We start from the raw sequence: 16847 nt of genomic DNA, 5'->3' as shown, positions 1-16847 counted from the left end.
GCATGGAAGGAATGGGGGATCTGCATGGAGGGATCTGCATGGAGGGATTGGGGGGATCTGCATGGAGGGATCTGCATGGAGGGAATGGGGGGATCTGCATGGAGGGAATGGAGGGATCTGCATGGAGGGAATGGGGGGATCTGCATGGAGGGATCTGCATGGAGGGAATGGAGGGTTCTGCATGGAGGGAATGGGGGATCTGCATGGAGGGATCTGCATGGAGGGAATGGGGGGATCTGCATGGAGGGAATGGAGGGATCTGCATGGAGGGATCTGCATGGAGGGAATGGACGGATCTGCATGGAGGGAATGGAGGGATCTGCATGGAGTGATCTACATGGAGGGAATGGGGGGATCTGCATGGAGGGAATGGAGGGATCTGCATGGAGGGAATGGGGGGATCTGCATGGAGGGATCTGCATGGAGTTAATGGGGGGATCTGCATGGAGGGAATGGAGGGATCTGCATGGAGGGAATGGAGGGATCTGCATGGAGGGATCTGCATGGAGGGAATGGGGGATCTGCATGGAGGGATCTGCATGGAGGGAATGGGGGGATCTGCATGGAGGGAATGGAGGGATCTGCATGGAGGGAATGGGGGGATCTGCATGGAGGGATCTGCATGGAGGGAATGGAGGGTTCTGCATGGAGGGAATGGGGGATCTGCATGGAGGGATCTGCATGGAGGGAATGGGGGGATCTGCATGGAGGGAATGGAGGGATCTGCATGGAGGGATCTGCATGGAGGGAATGGACGGATCTGCATGGAGGGAATGGAGGGATCTGCATGGAGTGATCTACATGGAGGGAATGGGGGGATCTGCATGGAGGGAATGGAGGGATCTGCATGGAGGGAATGGGGGGATCTGCATGGAGGGATCTGCATGGAGTTAATGGGGGGATCTGCATGGAGGGAATGGAGGGATCTGCATGGAGGGAATGGAGGGATCTGCATGGAGGGATCTGCATGGAGGGAATGGGGGATCTGCATGGAGGGATCTGCATGGAAAGAATGGGGGGATCTGCATGGAGGGATCTGCATGGAGGGAATGGGGGGATCTACATTGAGGGAATGGGGGGATCTGCATGGAGGGAATGGAGGGATCTGCATGGAGGGAATGGGGGGATCTGCATGGAGGGATCGGCATGGAGGGAATGGAGGGTTCTGCATGGAGGGAATGGGGGGATCTGCATGGAGGGATCTGCATGGAGGGAATGGGGGGAACTGCATGGAGGGATCTGCATGGAGGGAATGGAGGGATCTGCATGGAGGGATCTGCATGGAGAGAATGGACGGATCTGTATGGAGGGAATGGAGGGATCTGCATGGAGTGATCTACATGGAGGGAATGGAGGGATCTGCATGGAGGGAATGGGGGGATCTGCATGGAGGGATCTGCATGGAGGGAATGGGGGGATCTGCTTGGAGGGAATGGACGGATCTGCATGGAGGGATCTGCATGGAGGGATCTGCATGGAGGGAATGGGGGGGCTCTGCATGGAGGGAATGGGGGGATATGCATGGAGGGAATGGGGGGATCTGCATGGAGGGAACGGAGGGAGCTGCATGGAGGGAATGGAGGGAGATGTATGGAGGGAATGGAGGGAGCTGCATGGAGGGAATGGGGGGATCTGCATGGAGAGAATGGGGGGGATCTGCATGGAGGGAATAGGGGGATCTGCATGGAGGGAATGGGGGATCTGCATGGAGGGAATGGGGGATCTGCATGGAGGTATCTGCATGGAGGGAATGGATGGATCTGCATGGAGGGATCTGCATGGAGGGAATGGGGGGATCTGCATGGAGGGATCTGCATGGAGGGAATGGGTGATCTGCATGGAGGGAATGGAGGGATCTGCATGGAGGGATCTGCATGGAAGGAATGGAGGGTTCTGCATGGAGGGAATGGGGGGATCTGCATGGAGGGAATGGGGGGGATCTGCATGGAGGGATCTGCATGGAGGGAATGGAGAGATCTGCATGGAGGGATCTGCATGGAGGGAATGGACGGATCTCCATGGAGGGAATGGAGGGATCTGCATGGAGTGATCTACATGGAGGGAATGGGGGGATCTGCATGGAGGGAATGGAGGAATCTGCATGGAGGGAATGGGGGGATCTGCATGGAGGGATCTGCATGGAGGGAATGGGGGGATCTGCATGGAGGGAATGGGGGGATCTGCATGGAGGGAATGGAGGGATCTGCATGGAGTGATCTACATGGAGGGAATGGGGGGATCTGCATGGAGGGAATGGAGGGATCTGCATGGAGGGAATGGGGGGATCTGCATGGAGGGATCTGCATGGAGGGAATGGGGGGATCTGCATGGAGGGAATGGGGGGATCTGCATGGAGGGATTTGCATGGAGGGAATGGGGGGATCTGCATGGAGGGAATGGGGGGATCTGCATGGAGGTAATGGGGGGATCTGCATGGAGGGAATGGGGGGATCTGCATGGAAGGTATGGGGGATCTGCATGGAAGGAATGGGGGATCTGCATGGAGGGAATGGAGGGATCTGCATGGAGTGATCTACATGGAGGGAATGGGGGGATCTGCATGGGGGGAATGGAGTGATCTGCATGGAGGGAATGGAGGTATCTGCATGGAGGGAATGGGGGGATCTGCAAGGAGGGAATGGGGGGATCTGCATGGAGGGAATGGGGGATCTGCATGGAGGGAATGGGGGGATCTGCATGGAGGGAATGGAGGATCTGCATGGAAGGAATGGGGGATCTGCATGGAAGGAATGGGGGATCTGCATGGAGGGATCTGCATGGAAAGAATGGGGGGATCTGCATGGAGGGATCTGCATGGAGGGAATGGGGGGATCTGCATGGAGGGAATGGGGGGATCTGCATGGAGGGATCTGCATGGAGGGAATGGGGGGATCTGCATGGAGGGATCTGCATGGAGGGAATGGAGGGATCTGCATGGAGGGATCTGCATGGAGGGAATGGACGGATCTGCATGGAGGGAATGGAGGGATCTGCATGGAGTGATCTACATGGAGGGAATGGAGGGATCTGCATGGAGGGAATGGGGGGATCTGCATGGAGGGATCTGCATGGAGGGAATGGGGGGATCTGCTTGGAGGGAATGGACGGATCTGCATGGAGGGATCTGCATGGAGGGATCTGCATGGAGGGAATGGGGGGCTCTGCATGGAGGGAATGGGGGGATATGCATGGAGGGAATGGGGGGATCTGCATGGAGGGAATGGGGGGATCTGCATGGAGGGAATGGAGGGAGCTGCATGGAGGGAATGGAGGGAGATGTATGGAGGGAATGGAGGGAGCTGCATGGAGGGAATGGGGGGATCTGCATGGAGAGAATGGGGGGGATCTGCATGGAGGGAATAGGGGGATCTGCATGGAGGTATCTGCATGGAGGGAATGGATGGATCTGCATGGAGGGATCTGCATGGAGGGAATGGGGGGATCTGCATGGAGGGATCTGCATGGAGGGAATGGGGGATCTGCATGGAGGGAATGGAGGGATCTGCATGGAGGGAATTGAGGGATCTGCATGGAGGGAATTGAGGGATCTGCATGGAGGGAATGGAGGGATCTGCATGGAGAGAATGGGGGGATCTGCATGGAGGGAATGGGGGGATCTGCATGGAGGGAAGGGAGGGATATGCATGGAGGGAATGGAGGGATCTGCATGGAGGGAATGGAGGGATCTGCATGGAGGGAATTGACGGATCTGCATGGAGGGAATTGAGGGATCTTCATGGAGGGAATGGGGGGATCTGCATGGAGGGAATGGGGGGATCTGCATGGAGGGAATGGGGGGATCTGCATGGAGGGAATGGAGGGATCTGCATGGAGGGAATGGAGGGATCTGCATGGAGGGAATGGAGGAATCTGCATGGAGGGTATGGAGGGCTCTGCATGGAGGGAATGGGGGGCTCTGCATGGAGGGAATGGGGGGATCTGCATGGAGGGATCTGCATGGAGGGAATGGGGGGATCTGCATGGAGGGAATGGGGGGATCTGCATGGAGGGATCTGCATGGAGGGAATGGGGGGATCTGCATGGAGGGAATGGGGGGATCTGCATGGAGGTAATGGGGGGATCTGCATGGAGGGAATGGGGGGATCTGCATGGAAGGTATGGGGGATCTGCATGGAAGGAATGGGGGATCTGCATGGAGGGAATGGAGGGATCTGCATGGAGTGATCTACATGGAGGGAATGGGGGGATCTGCATGGGGGGAATGGAGTGATCTGCATGGAGGGAATGGAGGGATCTGCATGGAGGGAATGGGGGGATCTGCAAGGAGGGAATGGGGGGATCTGCATGGAGGGAATGGGGGGATCTGCATGGAGGGAATGGGGGGATCTGCATGGAGGGAATGGAGGATCTGCATGGAAGGAATGGGGGATCTGCATGGAAGGAATGGGGGATCTGCATGGAGGCATCTGCATGGAAAGAATGGGGGGATCTGCATGGAAGGAATGGGGGGATCTGCATGGAGGGAATGGGGGGATCTGCATGGAGGGAATGGGGGGATCTGCTGCGGTACCTCTCATTCATTCAGGGGATACTAAATATTGTGAAAACGGGTGTTTTGGGGGAATAAGCAGTAAATATATATTGATAAATGGGCTCCTATGAGTGAAGTAGTGAAATATGTGGCTGATGTAAAGTTAATGGAGGAAGAAAGGAATGAACCTGTGTATTTGTGTATATATATATATATATACACATATATTTACACACACACAGTATATATACACAATCTGTCTCAAAATCCTATTACATACATCTAAAAAACATATACAAAATTCGACCATATCTCACACAAGACACTGCAAAAACTCTAATACATGCACTCATTATTTCCCACATTGACTATTGCAATAGTCTCCTTACTGGTCTTCCCAAAAACAGGCTATCGCCATTACAATCCATTAGGGATGCAGCTGCAAGGCTTATCTTCCTTACCAAACGTTCATAGGCCCTCATTCAGAGCCGTACGCTCTGAGCAGAGCGCACACTCTGAATGAGGGCCGCCCTCCATAAAAATGGAGCGTCCTCCTGGACGCTCGTATAGCTGTGGGTCACCACCCACAGCCTATACGAGCGTGCATTTTGATGGCCGCGATGGTCACGACCATCGCGACAGTCGAAACTGCGAGCCGGAGCCTGCGGTTGAGGTTTTCAACCGCAAGCTCAGGAGTGATTTTGGCTCTATCAGAGCCAAAATCACTCCCACTGACATCACTAGTGATGTCAGTGGGCCGGCTTCTGATGGAAGGCGTTCCCGTGGGAATGCCCCCATCAGGGAGGCACGCCCCCGGCACGCCCACCAAAGGGGGCGTGCTGTCAGTCAACATCGACAGCATGCCCCCTTTGAAGAGACACTACAAGCGAAGGAAAATCCTTCGCTCGTCGCGTCTGGCACATGCGCACGACGGAGCTCCCTCCGTCGTGCGCATGCTCAGTGTAGAACATCGACCCACTTGCGAGCGGACAGCCGCTCACGAGTGGGTCTGAATCAGGCCCATAGTCTGCTGCCCCGCTCTGTCAGTCCCTCCATTGGTTGCTGGTTTCTACCGTATTCAATATAAAATACTTTTCCTTACACATAAGGCTATTAACCAAACCACACCAACATACATCTCTTCACTCATCTCAAAATATCTCCCAACCCGACCTCTCTGCTCAGCACAAGATCTGCGTCTCTCATCCCCACGCATTACTTGCTCCCAATCACGGTTACAGGACTTTCTTCGAGTTGCACACACTCTATGGAATGCCTTTCCATGCACAATAAGACTTTCCTCTAGTCTCCAATTCTTCAAGCGTTCCCTGAAAACTCACCTCTTCAGATTCCAGGACTGCCCACATAACCTTCCATAGCTTCCATATCTAATTACATCCCCTATCCCAGTCCACACATAACCTCACATATTGTCCTTCTTTCACATACTACTGACATTTGGCCGACATTCCTGTGTGACTGGATCATGCAGCCCACCAAGAAACTCTGCATTCTGGCCGGACCAAATTGCAATATATATAGCACCTATCCTTGTGTATCAATGCCTATTTCCCTATAGATTGTAAGCTTACGAGCAGGGCCTTCCTACCTATATATCTGTGTTATTATCCAGTTTTGTTCTATGTATGCTTCCAATTGTAAAGCGCAACGGAATATGCTGCACTATATAAGTAGCTGTTAATAATTATATATATATACTAGGGGTGAGCGGGTTCGGATTTCTGAAATCCGAACCCCCCCGAGCCCCCCCGATCCGAGGCAGATCCGAGTCAGGCTCGTCTTTTCCCGCCTGACTCGGATCTGAAATCGAGGCAAAACGTCATCATCCCGCCTTCCGGGTCTCGCGGGTTTTGGATCCTATATAAGGTACCCACGTCGGCGCCATTTTCTCACTCGCCTGTGGACAGTGAAGAGGGAGGGTGGGAGTTAGGGCTGGCTGGGCTGTGTAGTGTAGTGTAGTGTTGTGCTGCTGTTGTCCATAGGGGCTGTGTCCACTACTTCAAAGTCCATAGGGGCTGGCTGGACTGTGTTGTGCAGTCAGTTCTCCATAGGGGCTGTGTCCACTCCAAAGTCCTGTGCAGTGTCCCAGTCCTAAAGGGGTGCTGTAGTGTTGTCCAGGGGGTGCTCTGTCCATCAGGGGTGCTCCCCCCAAGTGCTAAAAAAATAATATATTTTCTGTGTTTGTGAATTGTGTGCGCAGTAGCCGCACGTGCATCAACAAAGTAGTGCCAAGCGTGCGCCTGTGTCATAAGTAAAGGGCCGGCTGGCTTGACCGTTAAAGGGTGCTGTAACCCCCAAAGTACACTCCAAACCAAATAACAAAATATTTTTTCTGTGTTTGTGAATTGTGTGCGCAGTAGCCGCACATGCATCAACAAAGTATTGCCAAGCGTGCGCCTAAGTCATAAGTAAAGGGCCGGCTGGCTTGACCGTTAAAGGGTGCTGTAACCCCCAAAGTACACTCCAAACCAAATAACAAAATATTTTTTCTGTGTTTGTGAATTGTGTGCGCAGTAGCCGCACGTGCATCAACAAAGTAGTGCCAAGCGTGCGCCTGTGTCATAAGTAAAGGGCCGGCTGGCTTGACCATTAAAGGGTGCTGTAACCCCCAAAGTACACTCCAAACCAAAAAAAAAATATTTTCTGTGTTTGTGAATTGTGTGCGCAGTAGCCGCACGTGCATCAACAAAGGAGCAGCGCCAAGCGTGCGCCTGTGTCCCATAAGTAAAGAGCCGGCTGGCTCATTTCTTAAAGGGTGGTGTAACCCACAAAGTGCACTACTCTCCAGCAAAAATAAAAAAATATTTTCTGTGTTTGTGTGCGCCTTAGCCGCACATATATATCAAATCGATATAACATAAATGGAGGACCAAACTTTCTCCAATAAAAATAAAATAGAGAAAGATCAAGAACCACTTCCTCTTAGTGCTGAAGCTGCTGCCACTAGTCATGACATAGACGATAACATGCCATCAACGTCGTCTGCCAAGGCCGATGCCCAATGTCATAGTAGAAGCCACATATAATCCCAAATGACAAAGTTCAGGAAAATGACCTTAAAAAAAACATTTAAATCATCTGAAAAGAAACGTAAACTTGCCAATATGCCATTTATGACACGGAGTGGCAAGGAACAGCTAAGGTCTTTCCCTATGTTCATGACTAGTGGTTCAGCTTCACATGACGATGGAAGCCCTCCACCCACTAAAAAAATCAAACGAGTTAAGCTGGCAAAAGCACAGCGAAGAACTGTGCGTTCTAAGAAGATATCACAAATCCCCAAGGAGAGTCCAAGTGTGGTGGCGGTTGCGATGCCTGACCTCCCCAGCACTGGACGGGAAGAGGTGGCTCTTTCCACCATTTGCACGCCCCCTGCAAGTGCTGAAAGGAGCACCCACAGTCCACTTGCTGATATGCAAATTGAAGATGTCACTGTTGAAGTACAACAGGATGAGGATACTGGTGTAGCTGGCGCTGAGGAGGAAGTTGGCGAGGAGGATTCTGATGGTGATGTGGTTTGTTTAAATCAATCTCCGGGGGAGACAGTTGTTGTCCGTGGGATGAAAAAGCCCATCACGGTCATGCCTGGGCAGAAGACCCAACATTCCACCTCTTTGGTCTGGCAATATGTCTATCCAAATCCGGACAACAACTGTCTTTGCCATATGTACCTTATGTAAAGGTGGAATAAGTAGGGGTAAGGACGTTAACCACCTAGGAACATCCTCCCTTATACGGCACCTGCAGCGCGTTCATAATAAGTTACTGTCAAGTTCAGAAACTTTGGCTAAGACCGTAAGCAGTCCAGGGACACCTAAATCCCGTTGTCCTGTTGTATCCAAGCGCCTGCAAACCACACCGTCAACTCCCTCCTCGTCAATTTCCTCCTTAGTCAGGATCGGAAGTAGTCCTACAGGCCATGTCACTGGCATCACTGACTCTCCTATCCGGGATTCCTCTGGAGGATCCTGCATTACTACGCCTCCTGCTGCCGCTGCTGCTGTTGCTGCTGCTGGGAGTCGTTCATCATCCCAGAGAGGAAGTAGGAACACCACTACTTTTACTAAACAATTGACCCTCCAACAGTCCTTAGCGAGGAGGATGAAGTACGACAGCAGTCATCCTGAAGCAAAACGTATAACTGAGGCCTTGACTGCTATGTTGGTGTTAGACGTGCGTCCGGTATCCGCCATTAGTGCAGTGGGATTTAGACAATTGATGGAGGTAGTGTGTCCCCGGTTCCAAATCCCATCTAGATTCCACTTCACTAGGCAGGCGATACCGAGACTGTACAGAAACGTCAGAAAAAGTGTCCTCAGTTTCCTGAAAAATGCCGTTGTACCCAATGTCCACTTAACCACGGACATGTGGACAAGTGGAACAGGGCAGACTAAGGACTATATGACTGTGACAGCCCACTGGGTAGATGTATCACCTTACGCAGCAACAGCAGCAGCGTCACCAGTCGCAGCATCTCAGAAACGCCAGCTCGTTCCAAGGCAGGCTACGCTGTGTATCACCGGTTTCAGTAAGAGGCACACCGCCGACAACCTCTTAGAGAAACTGAGGGAAATCATCGCCCAGTGGCTTACCCCACTTAGACTCTCCTGGGGATTTGTGATATCTGACAACGCCACCAATATTGTGCGGGCATTACATCTGAACAAAATCCAGCACGTCCCATGTTTTGCTCACACAATAAACTTGGTGGTGCAGAATTTTCTGAAAAGCGACAGGGGCGTGCAGGAGACGCTTTGGGTGGCCCGAAAAATTTCTGGCCACTTTCGCCATTCAGCGACTGCGTGCCGAAGACTGGAGCGCCAGCAAACACTCTTGAACCTGCCCCGCCATCACCTGAAGCAAGAGGTTGTGATGCGGTGGAACTCAACCCTCTATATGCTTCAGAGGATGGAGGAGCAGCAAAAGACAATTCAAGCCTATACATCCACCTATGACATAGGCAAAGGAGGGGGTATGCACCTGACTCAAGCGCAGTGGAGAATGATTTCCGTGTTGTGCAAGGTTCTCCAGCCCTTCGAACTTGCCACATGTGAAGTCAGTTCAGACACTGCTAGCTTGAGTCAGGTCATTCCCCTCATCAGGCTTTTGCAGAAGCAGCTGGAGAAAGTGAAGGAGGAGCTAAGACGGAGCAATTCCGCTCGGCATGTGGGACTTGTGGATGAAGCCCTTCATTCGCTTTGCCAGGATTCCAGGGTGGTCAATCTGTTGAAATCAGACCACTACATTTTGGCCACTGTGCTCGATCCTAGGTTTAAAGCCTATGTGGTGTCTCTCTTTCCGGCCGACACAAGCCTGCAGAGGTGCAAAGACCTGCTGGTGAACACACTGTCAGCTGAAGCGGAACGTGACACATCAACAGCTCCTTCTTCATTTTCTCCCGCAACTGGGGCTGCCAGGAAAAAACTTAGGTATCCTAAGCAACCTGCTGGCGGTGATGCAGGGCAGGCAGGACCAAGTTTGGACATCTGGTCCGGACTGAAGGACCTGGCAACAATTTCTGACATGTCTACTGTCACTGCATATGATACTGTCACCATTGACAGAATGGTGGAGGTTTACATCGGTGACAGCATCCAAGTAGGCATGTCAGACAGTCCATACCTGTACTGGCAGGAAAAAGAGGCAATTTGGAGGCCCCTGTACAAACTGGCTCTATTTTACCTGAGTTGCCCCCCCTCCAGTGTGTACTCCGAAAGAGTGTTTAGTGCAGCCGGGAACCTTGTCAGCGAAAGGCGTAGGAGGTTGCTTCCACAGAATGTGGAGAAGATGATGTTCATCAAAATTAATTATCAGCTCTTCCAGGGAGACCAGCCTCCAGAACGTACAGAGGGACCTGTGGTGGTGGATTCAAGTGGGGACGAGTTAATACTTTGTGAGGATGAGGATTTACACACTGAAGAGGGTGAGGAATCGGTGGATGAGGAGGATGAGGATGACATCTTGCCTCCGTAGAGCCAGTTTGTGCAGGGACAGATTAATTGACAGCTTGTTTTGTGGGGGCCCAAACGAACCAATCATTTCAGCCACAGTTGTGTGGCAGACCCTGGCGCTGAAATGATTGGTTTGTTAAAGTGTGCATGTCCTATTTATACAACATAAGGGTGGGTGGGAGGGCCCAAGGACAATTCCATCTTGCACCTCTTTTTTTTCTTTGCATTATGTACAGTTTGGGGCCTAGTTTTTCTAACTGCCATCCTGTCTGCCACTGCAGTATCACGCCTAGATGGGTCACGTGTTTGTGCCGCCCACTCGTGTCGCTTAGCATAGTCATCCAGCTACCTCGGTGCAACCTTTTGGACATAAAAACACTATTGTGAGGTGTGAGGTGTTCAGAATAGACTGGATATGAGTGGAAATTAAGGTTATTGAGGTTAATAATAGCATAGGAGCAGAAAAACCTACAAATTCTGTGATTTTAGCTGTTTTTATGCTTTTTTAAAAAAAAATACAGATCCAAAACACAAAACCCAGAACCCAAAACACGGAAGGGTGGTTTTGGCAAAACCAATCCAGATCCAAAACACGAAGAAAGATCCAGATCCAAAACACGAAAAGTGGCCGGTGCACACCCCTAATATATACTGTATATATATATATATATATATATATATTTTATTATTATTTTTTTACCATAGTGAGTAAGCATTTGCTAGCAGCAGAACTATAGGTGCCCCCACAATGTTCTGTATGGTGCTGCTGTCATGTACATTATTAGATCATACAGAGCGATTGCTGGTCTTTATAACATCATGTTACAATAAGAGACATATATATGTACCATGGACCTTGTCTTACCTGCGATGCGGAGGACAGAACACACCAGCAGCAGGCTGAGGTCAGGACGGTGTAAAGTCATAGCGACACGAGGGGTCCTCACCTACTCCATCGTGTAAGTTACAGCTATGAGACAGCAGCAACTGTGAAAGGGGAATTAACTGATGTTCTGTCCAGTGCAACAAGTAAAGGAAACTGCATTAACCTCAATCGCATCACTGTGGGGGAGAAGTAGAACACGTAACACCACAACCTGAATTTATTTCAGTACAACCCGCTAACTGATAACTGCAGAGAGTGTTTGTTATTCTCCAGATGACACAAGGATGGTGCAAATCTGAGCGACGGGGCAGAGGATGCGGTAACCAGACTCACATCACAGACCAAGGACGGGCACCTGTCTATAACACCACAGAGCACCCTGCTCAGAGGGATCTACTTCCCTGATATAAATCACATTAGTCAGCTGCACAGTACAAAGTCTCCTCTCTTCTGTACTTAGGGCCGTATTCAATATAGAGCGAAAAGCCGTTTTCGGCGAAAACTTTTTCACCGATTACGTAATTTTCACCGATTTCATTCATCCCCGTATTCAGTTTCAGCGTTTTTTCGCCGGTGCGAAAACTCAATGCAATGTTATAGCCGAAAAAGTTTCGCCTATGAATACCCAGCGGAAAAAAGTGTACAATTGGGGTTTTGGGGTGCAAACTTGCGGGAACCACCCTGCACCCTTTGTACACCCCCCCTTGATGCTAACTGCATAAAAAAACGCAAAACAGCCCCTCAAAGGACACCCCAAAAAGCACTTTGATTTTTTTTTTTTTCACCCACTTCTTCAAAGTGGTGGTACAAATTCAAAAACTAGCGAAATAGCCTTTGGGGGGTCTGCATGTATGGGGGAGGTGTTTTTTGGGTTGCAGGTGTTTGCCGAAGGTGCGTTTTTTGTTTTTTTGGTTAATTCTTCACTTTAGCAACTTTAAAATATGCTTGCACCCATTTTCATGTACCCCAAATTTAATGGGACTAGTTATTTTCCCCAAAAAAAGATGCTAAATGCTATTCTTCACCCCCATGTCAGAGCATATTTTGGGGGGTGTCAGGGTGATTTCCACAAAAATTAAAAAAAATTTCCGCTCATTTCATTTTCACCGGATCCCATTTTGGCTGATTTGGAATTGAATACAGGGATACGCGAGGATACGCGCAATACTTTTTCGCAGGCAAAAAAACCTCCGATGTTAGCGAAAAGTCCGGCTTTGGACTTTTGGCTCCAAATTGAATACGGCCCTAATGTTTTATACCTCTAGTAAACCCTACAAAAATGTGTTTCTGTAACCATAAATATAACCCCCCCCCTCCTTATCTCAATGAAACGCGCAGCTTCCGTATTAATCTTCATCAACAGGTCAGTGACCCCTTAAGGTGCATACACACGTAACGATTTTCGTTCAGTTTTTCCTTTGAAAAAGTGAACGATTTTTTGAAGTGTAATGAACGATTTTTTTCAACGATGAACGAAAAATGTTCCTTTCCTTAATGAAAATCGTTAAGTTGGTCAGTCTGAATGGACGATGAACTACAAACTACAGACGGGAACGGGCATGAACGATTATCGTTCATTGTTATAACTCAGAAACGGAACAATTTTTTGAACGATAACGACGTCATTATAGTTAAAACGTTCGAAAAATCGTTACGTGTGTATGCACCTTTAGACGCTCTTTGTAACATTCGTTTTAGAGACATTCTAGGTGCCTAACGGTGTTAGAAATGAAAAATTAGAAGGTAGAATGAGGCACTTTGGTGCTGTGAAAATAATATTCACTAAACAAATCATCTTCCCCATCTCTCACCCCAACCCCCGCCTTACCACCACATATTCTCAGTTTTATTAGACGGAACAAAGGCCCTGGAAGTGGCTTATTACAATTATTTTCAGCCACTAACCTCTGTACTAAGGTACACAAATATAGCCCATTAGTGTTCCAGGCGCTCGGACATTACTTCCCCTTCTGTGGGATTCTCTACAAAGTCTCCTAATGAGTCACAGAGAGAAGTAATCGCCCCAACGTGAGATCAGCACATGCAGGGAGACAGGTGCTACCGTACAATGCTCAGTATAAACTATAAACACAGGAACTTCCTCAAGGACAGAAGAGAACGGGCGTCTATGTACTAAGCCTTGGAGAGAGAGAAAGTACCAACCAATCAGCTCCTAACTTTGGGCCTGATTCAGAGATGGACACTAATGCAATCGTATCATACATCAGGGTGGCGCTCTATGGTATCAAAAAACTTATTTGTTACACCTAACAGTTATTATAACCGGTGTAGGCTACGGGGTCAACTAGATGATATGGTTGGTATGGTTCAGTGATTTATAATGTCCTTTATCCACACAATGTGCATATCTGGCAAGTAAGACAATTGTATGTCGTATAAATGTCTATCTGGTAGGCAATAACGGTAGGCTGGGATTTGCCAGGTTTTGTAGCACAATACACCATTTGGTAGTGCGATCGAAGCTGCGATTTCCAACGGAACGCCACTGTGAAAATACGCTAATAGTTCCAAAGCCTACAGAGCATAGGGACGCCCACCGCTGCCTTCCCAAATGCGTACGACGTCGCCTACCTGCGTAAATATCGGTAACATTGATGCACATCAAGCAGCATCTTGCCCATATGGCAGGTCTGACCAACCTCAGACTGGGCAGGCACGCAGGGGGCCCTCATGCTGCATAGGAGGTTGCCATGGTTAATTTATACATGCCCATGTAACGGCATTTAAACAGTCAGACACGCCTGCGTTTTATTGACCACCCTCCCGTTACCTCCCCCAAATGCTAACTACCCGTCACTGACTTTGCGAATGGATCCTCTGTGTATGCGGAATCGCAAGACATTCGCAGTGTATGCGCAGCGCGGCTTATATTGCATGCGCAAAGGCGAACAATCGCTTATTGATCTGCGTAAAAATCGCCTTAGCGTCCATCTCTGAAGGAGGCCCTTTATCTCCCTTCACGTTATCTCTTTCCAAGGTTTTAGTACATCAGTATATAGAACTAACGTGTATTAGGACTGACCTATCGGCTACATGAGATGGAGGCAGCCATTTTGTGTGCTGAGACAAAATTCATAAGAATGTAGCCTATCACCTCAACAGCAACTAGTGCTGGCATCACTGAGGCATGAGGCACTGGTCAATAGAGAATTGATTACGAATATTGGATTCATCACACAATAGCTGCCTCCGCTGTTTGCAGGTAATACACATTGGTTTAAATCTTCTAAATGTTGAAGATTATTGGGTCAGATGAGCTTCGCTTTAGAGTGGGATTCAGGGATGTGTGTTGGGATTGTGGTGGTGCTGTAGCATAAGAGTAGGGGTACCTGATCCTACTTTCAAGTACGTGATGGAGGGTTAGGTTACGCGCGCTCCTTGGTGGTGTGTGTGGGGAAGTGGGGGTGGTATCAGGTGTGTGTTGGTGAGGTGTAAAGAACACACATGAGGCTGGATTAGTGAGTGGAATGGTAGACATTTTATTCGTGTGATTGATGTTAGTTGTTGCTGACACAAAGTCCCTTCCTTCGTGTGGAGTCACAGTGCTCCTCGGGAATTCGTAGTCTCTAGGTAGTTCGTGGGGGCATGCTGCCCGGTTGGTGTGAGAAGGAGGTGGGGTGAGCAGGTGCAATCCACAGTTGGGGGTAGGTGGACCCTTTGAGGGGGCTCCTTGTGCATGCGGTCCTGACTACTGCATGTTCCCCTACTGGACCTATGGTCTACAGTCTTGGGAACTGGGATGCCCTGGATGTGGTGAATTGGGGGTGTTTTCAGTTGCGGCGTCCGCACTGGTGGGGAGAGGTAATGCTTACCTACCGGTAGGTGCCCGACTTCTGTGGCAGGGAGCAGTTCTCACGGTTTCCAGTTGAGGCCCAGTAGTCTGGTTGCGGCTGCGTGGGTGGTCCGCGTGCCTGTGGGTGTAGGAAGGGGTTACCTGCTTGCTGTGCGTGATAACCCTTGTGTTAGTGCTCGGCAGTCCGCGTGGTACCGTCGGGGGCTGCGGCGTGGGTGAGCGCCGGCCGTGAGTAACTGACTCTGACCAGCAAGCCTGCTGGGGAGTGCACACACTGCTGCTGCGGGGGCCGCGTGCGGTGCATGGGCGGTGGGGGTGTCGCTGGCGTAGCCTGCTGTGTGCGCCTGCTGCCGCGGCTCTCGTGTGGACGGGACCTGGACGTGAGTGGTGTTGCTGATGCTTGCGGGCGGGCAAATGCTGCAGTGTTTTAAGAATTGGAGTAGGTTCCGGCTTGGCAGATTGCAAGTTCAAGTTCAAGTGGATGTAAATAGCTGTATCAAGGACTCCGATGCGTTGCGACCCGTTGGCCTTTCTCAAGGAGTTACTGAGTTGAAGTGGAGGCTGGGTATTTATCAGCAGGAGAGGTCAGCTGTTGATTGGTCAGGTGTGATGGCTGGGCCAATCAGGATGTGTATGGAAGTGATGTGGAGCAGGTGCAATGACCGCTGTGGGTGGGCGGGGGGGGGGGGTGTTTATGTCCAATGGGGAGGTGGAGGTGTGTGGGCGTGTGTGTATCTGTGCAAGGTGGTGTGTCAGCGTGCTGTTGTGGATTACTTAATTATATGGGGTGTGTGGATCGGGGTGGTTGGGGTGGGGGGTGGTGTGTGTGTTTGCGGGGCTTTGAGTGTCGTTTTATATGGTTGGTATCGCGACTTTACTGGTGAGGTGGAGGTGGGTGGTGTTTGGGGGGAGTGGTCGGGGGGCGGTTGTGGTGCAGCTGGCAGATCACGCGGTGGTCTGGGATCGTGATCAGTGGGCGGTTATGGTGCATCTGGCGGATCATGGGGTTGTGGATTAAGTGTGCGTGGGGGTGGTTATGAGTATGAGTAATGTGTGGAGTGTGGTTGTGTGGACTAGGTGTGTATGTGTTACATGTGGTGGATATGTGTATCTGTTTTAAATGGGTGGATCTGTTGTTGATATGTGGTTGTATAGTACCTATGTGTGGGGCCTAGGTTGTGTGCAGTGTGTGGGTCCCTCTTTCTGTTCTAGTTTGTTCGTGGTTGCTGTTGTATATGCGGGGTGGACGTGTGTGTGTAGTCCGTTGTTTTGGGTACAGGCGCTGATGATGAGGTACCGTGGTGTATGTTTGTCACTAAAGGTGATAGATGATGTGGACTTGGTATTATACCGGGGATGTGTTAGTAGTGGTTGCTGGTCTGTGTGTGTCTCAGTTACTGGTGGGTTTTGTTGGGTTGTGTTACCGGGGGTGGAGGGTGTGTGTGTGTCCGGGGGGGTGTGGTATGTGTGATGGTGGTGTGTCGTGGGGTGTGGTAATTGTTTGTGGGTCGTCTGGTTGGTGTCGGTGCGGCAAATTGTTGTGTCGGGTGAAGGTCTGTGCCAGTGGGGATGGAGTAGGGTGGGGGGTCTTGCGTTTGTTAATCCAGTGTGTTGATGATGGTCTTAAGGACAGAGTGGGTATTGTGTTTATTTGGAGATGACTGACTGGATTTCGTTGTCGAT

The 16847-nt window shown here is 50.3% G+C and overlaps 1 protein-coding gene across 1 annotated transcript in view; it reads right to left on the bottom strand.

Annotated features, from left to right (window-relative positions):
* TIGIT (T cell immunoreceptor with Ig and ITIM domains) overlaps positions 1-11390 on the bottom strand; it is a 70500-nt gene extending 59110 nt beyond the window's left edge. The window contains exon 1 of the mRNA XM_088461774.1: positions 11330-11390. Coding sequence (XP_088317900.1) covers positions 11330-11390 — 61 coding nt within the window. The remainder of the gene's footprint in view (positions 1-11329) is intronic.
* Positions 11391-16847: the final 5457 nt, after the last annotated feature.

This window comes from Taudactylus pleione, unplaced genomic scaffold (genome assembly GCF_031769625.1).
Source record: "Taudactylus pleione unplaced genomic scaffold, aTauple2 ptg001095l, whole genome shotgun sequence".
In the NCBI taxonomy this organism is placed as follows: Eukaryota; Metazoa; Chordata; class Amphibia; order Anura; family Myobatrachidae; genus Taudactylus; species Taudactylus pleione.
The sequence above is the reverse complement of the archived record's forward strand: the minus strand, read 5'-3'. Positions and strand labels throughout refer to the sequence as shown.